This window comes from Eurypyga helias, unplaced genomic scaffold (assembly GCF_000690775.1).
Source record: "Eurypyga helias isolate BGI_N326 unplaced genomic scaffold, ASM69077v1 scaffold8945, whole genome shotgun sequence".
Lineage (NCBI taxonomy): Eukaryota > Metazoa > Chordata > Aves > Eurypygiformes > Eurypygidae > Eurypyga > Eurypyga helias.
Window position 1 is genome coordinate 1 of NW_010250763.1, and position 3,775 is coordinate 3,775.

At 48.2% G+C, this 3,775-nt stretch overlaps 1 protein-coding gene across 1 annotated transcript; it reads left to right on the forward strand.

Annotated features, from left to right (window-relative positions):
- Positions 1-2,282: 2,282 nt before the first annotated feature.
- NDUFA11 (NADH dehydrogenase (ubiquinone) 1 alpha subcomplex, 11, 14.7kDa) lies at positions 2,283-3,323 on the forward strand (the record flags this gene model as incomplete). Its single annotated transcript, XM_010151782.1, has 2 exons — positions 2,283-2,405; positions 3,211-3,323. Coding segments are annotated over 2 exons (236 nt in total), but the record flags the coding sequence as incomplete, so codon positions are not given.
- Between the last annotated feature and the right edge of the window lie 452 nt (positions 3,324-3,775).

Below are 3,775 nucleotides of genomic sequence, written 5' to 3' on the forward strand. Positions count from 1 at the left end.
CCGCTCGGTGCCCCGGGCTGCCCCGCGCTGTCGCGGCACGGGCGGCCTCCGGCGGGGCCTCCACCTTTGCCCCTGCCTTTGTGCTCGGCATTGCTTGGTTTGCCTTTTCCAACACGCCTCGAGGGCAGGAGGCTGTTTTAAGGACGGAAGAGCTGAAATGACGTGAAAGAAGTAAGTGCAAAGCTTTGCGGTTGGTATTTCCGTTTGCTGTGTTTCCTCTAAGACAGCACTTACCCTGTTCTGATTTGACGTATAAACAGGATAGACGTGGATAATGTTTTCTGCCTGACAACTGATGTCAGAAGAAACGCCTGGATTAATGCTTGAGGCAGAAGAGCAGCTGTGGTGCCCCGGGCTGCAGATGCGGCCGAGGCAGTCTCTGCCTCCGTGTGCTTTAGTCAAAGACGTGCCCTTCACTTCAGGTGTAGGTAACACGGGGTTCTTTTGCAATCTAGAGTAAAAGGTGTGTATTTGCAAAACAGTTAGTTTATGGGCAAAAGTATAGTGGAAGCAAGCTTATTTTTTTACTTTGTGTACGTAGGCATTGTGCCCAGTCACTGCTGAACAGCAAATGCAGTGTGTTTGATGGCAAAAAGAAAATAAAAGTGGGTTTTTTCCCCATTGTGCTGTATAGCTAGAAGAAACACCGTAGTTGTCTTGAATTGTCTGTTTTGCAAGAGAAAGTGGGCACTGAAGAGAGAAGCAGGGAATGGAGGGGGCTGTTACAGATGCAGGTCCCCAAGGCTGGAGCTCCCCCAGCCCCTTAGCAAGCGCTCAGTTTTCTTCTCATCGTGTTTTTCCGTCTGGATTAATGGCTTATGGCACCTTCTCGCCATGCTCTAGTGCTCTGAACTGGAAGCTGGTTCACAAGCAGTCCAGATCTGCATTTTCGAGTTGTTCAGCTCGAAAGCAGGACCTGGAATATCCTGTAATGAGTTGAGCCATAAAAGGTCATTCTGATGGACCAGTTAATGTAACCAATTATGATTTTGATAAATCCAGTGATCCAAAACCAGCAGCTTTCTCACAGCTCTTGCACCTGAGGAAGGGTGATCCAAAACCAGCAGCTTCGATCCTCTCACAGCTCTTGCACCTGAGGAAGGACATAAGCTGCCCACGGCTGATGGGACAGAACTTACAGTCTGAAGCCATGTGTTCTATTTACAGACTCCTGGGCCCAAAGCTGGGAGGCTGAAATACAGTTCTTGATCTGTGGGTTTTATTTCTTCAGTGCTCTTTTCAGTTGATTTTAAGGTCAGCATAATTACACTTCCTACTGCAGAGGTTTGTAACGTGAGCTTGTGGTCTGCCAGTTTACCACGGAGACTGGGAATTTTTAACCTGGGCATTTTTGTTGTTCCCAAGAAAGATGAATTGAAATCAGAAGGTGGTGCCTGGTGACCAGTTTCACATTTCGTGATCAAGAACCTGTATTACAAACAAAGAAAACCTTTTAGTGCACTTGCTTTATGCAGCTATTTGCCAAACTTTTCAGTTATGTGGATGTAGGGCCTTGTGGGATGAGATGTGTGGACAAGACAATGTTACTTTGCAATTTCTTAATTCAATTTATGACATCAATTTACAGATTCAAAGTCAGCTTACAGAAAGAATAATTTACAAACTCAATCCATCTTTCTACTGTCCAGAAATCATTGCAAGCCCTGGGCAGGCAGAGTAGTAAAGTGCCAGGACAGACTGACCTTAGGAAGCGCAGAGCCATCGGAGTTTGTCTGCCTGAATTCCCGTGAGGCTGGGTTCACAGGGACTTGTGAGCTGGGCTTCAGCACAGTGCCCAGTCAGAGCTCTGCCATCTGCTGCACACTGGGGGAGCATGTGACAGAGACCTGCTTCTCTTACCTCCTGCCTTCTTGGGAGCTGCCCCACTGCCCCATCTGGAGGCGCTTTTATTAAGTCTGAGCTACTAAGCAAGCTGGATGTGGTGGCTTTTGCCTGTAGCCGTTCGAATGCCCCTGCTGCGTGTGCTGGCACGGGGCTCCCGGGCATCCAGCGAGCGGCCGAGCCAGACCTGCTCGCGTGGCTGGAGAAGGAACCAAAGGGGACTTGTACAATGCCGAGTCTCACCATAGCGGGGTAGGGTATGACACCCCTGCGTGACCAATAGCAGATCTTGCCTCAACCTTGCTTCATTTCCCTCTTTCCTCCCGGAGGAACTGTGGTGTGGCACGGTGCGTCTGACGGATGTACTCTCTGTATGCGTATATGTGTACCCCTTGGTCCACTGACGGGTTTTGTTCTGGTTTTACACCTCTTGTTTACAGCTACACTCGGAGCTGTGTTTGGCTTAAGCACCTGCCTGAGTGCCCAAATCCGAGAGGAACCAGAGGATCCCTTGAACTATTTCCTAGGAGGTTGTGCAACAGGAGCTGTCTTGGGTGCAAGAGGTAAATGTGGGTAATGCCTGTAATTAAATGAGCCCTCTCTGGTTTTAGGAGCCTTTCTGTTAGGGAAAACTAATGTTGATGTCCAGTATATTTGGTAAAGATTCATCTTAGCATGTGTATTCCGTTTCATACCAGTTTCGTTGACGCTCCGTTGTCTAGGCCTGCTAAATACTGGAGACCAGAGATGCCATCAAGGTCATTCACAGAATGAAAACAGCTGACCCAGGGCTGCCATTTGGATCAGTTATAACTTGAAATTTTAGGGTGTGAAAACCATAATTGTGGAAATCCATGTTTTCTTAGCTACTACCCGGAATGTATAATCTACGTCTGCCGTGTGAACGTGTCGTGCAGTCTGAGGGACAAGCTGTGTCTTGCAGCTGTTGCTCCTGTGGCATCTTGTCTAAGAGTAGCTTCTGCAGGTGTTTATACAGCTGTTTGCTGTGGATGTTTTCAGGCTCTGTTAAAGAGGTGAGGGATTTATTTAGGTTGTAATTGTGGTGAAATAGAATTTATCTTTACTTTTCCTGGTTGCTGAGCTGATGAAGGGGTGAAGCAGTGATTGCTGATTTCAGTGACAAAACGAACAGTGTAAGGAGGTGGTCATAGAAACTGGTATTTCAGACTGTGAGCTGAAAGCGTGAGAAAATTAAAAACCAGTGTCACTTCTCTGATTTCTACTGGCAAACAGCGTTACTGATGGCCAAGGGGCTGTGAGTAGCTCATGGAGGAATCGCCAAGTCTGTTGAGACCTAACGCGTAGTACTTGTGCCCTAACAGATCTTGTATGGTTTGTTTTTTCCAGCTCACAGTTATATGACTGGCACCACTGCATGTTTGGGGTTCGGAATTACTGCTGCGCTGATGAAGATAGGCAACAAGGAGGGCTGGAGGCTGATGGGACCTCCCAAGCTGTAACCAACCTCTCCTCCTTGCCGTCAGCCTTTTCAATGCTCTCTGTAATAAGACGTTGTGTAATAAAGGTACTGGCAGGTCAGCAGTTGTCCCGTAATTTTGATGTCACTTGGCTGTTTACGCTGTTGGGGCTGGGTTGACCCTGGTCAGGTGCCCACCAAAGCCACTCTATCGCTCCCCTCCTCAGCTGGGCAGGGGAGAGACAATAAAAAGCTCACGCCAAGGACAAGGGGAGATCGTTCGGCACTTACTGTTACGGGCAACACAGACTTGACTTGGGCAGAATTAATTTCATTTCTTGCCAAACAAATTGGAGTTGAAGAGAACTAAAACCAAATCATAAAACCCCTTCCCCACACCCCTCCCTTCTTCCTGGGTTCAGCTTTGCACCCTGTGTCTCTACTTCCTCCCCACAGGAGGATGGGGAATGGGGGTTGTGGTCAGTCCATCACACG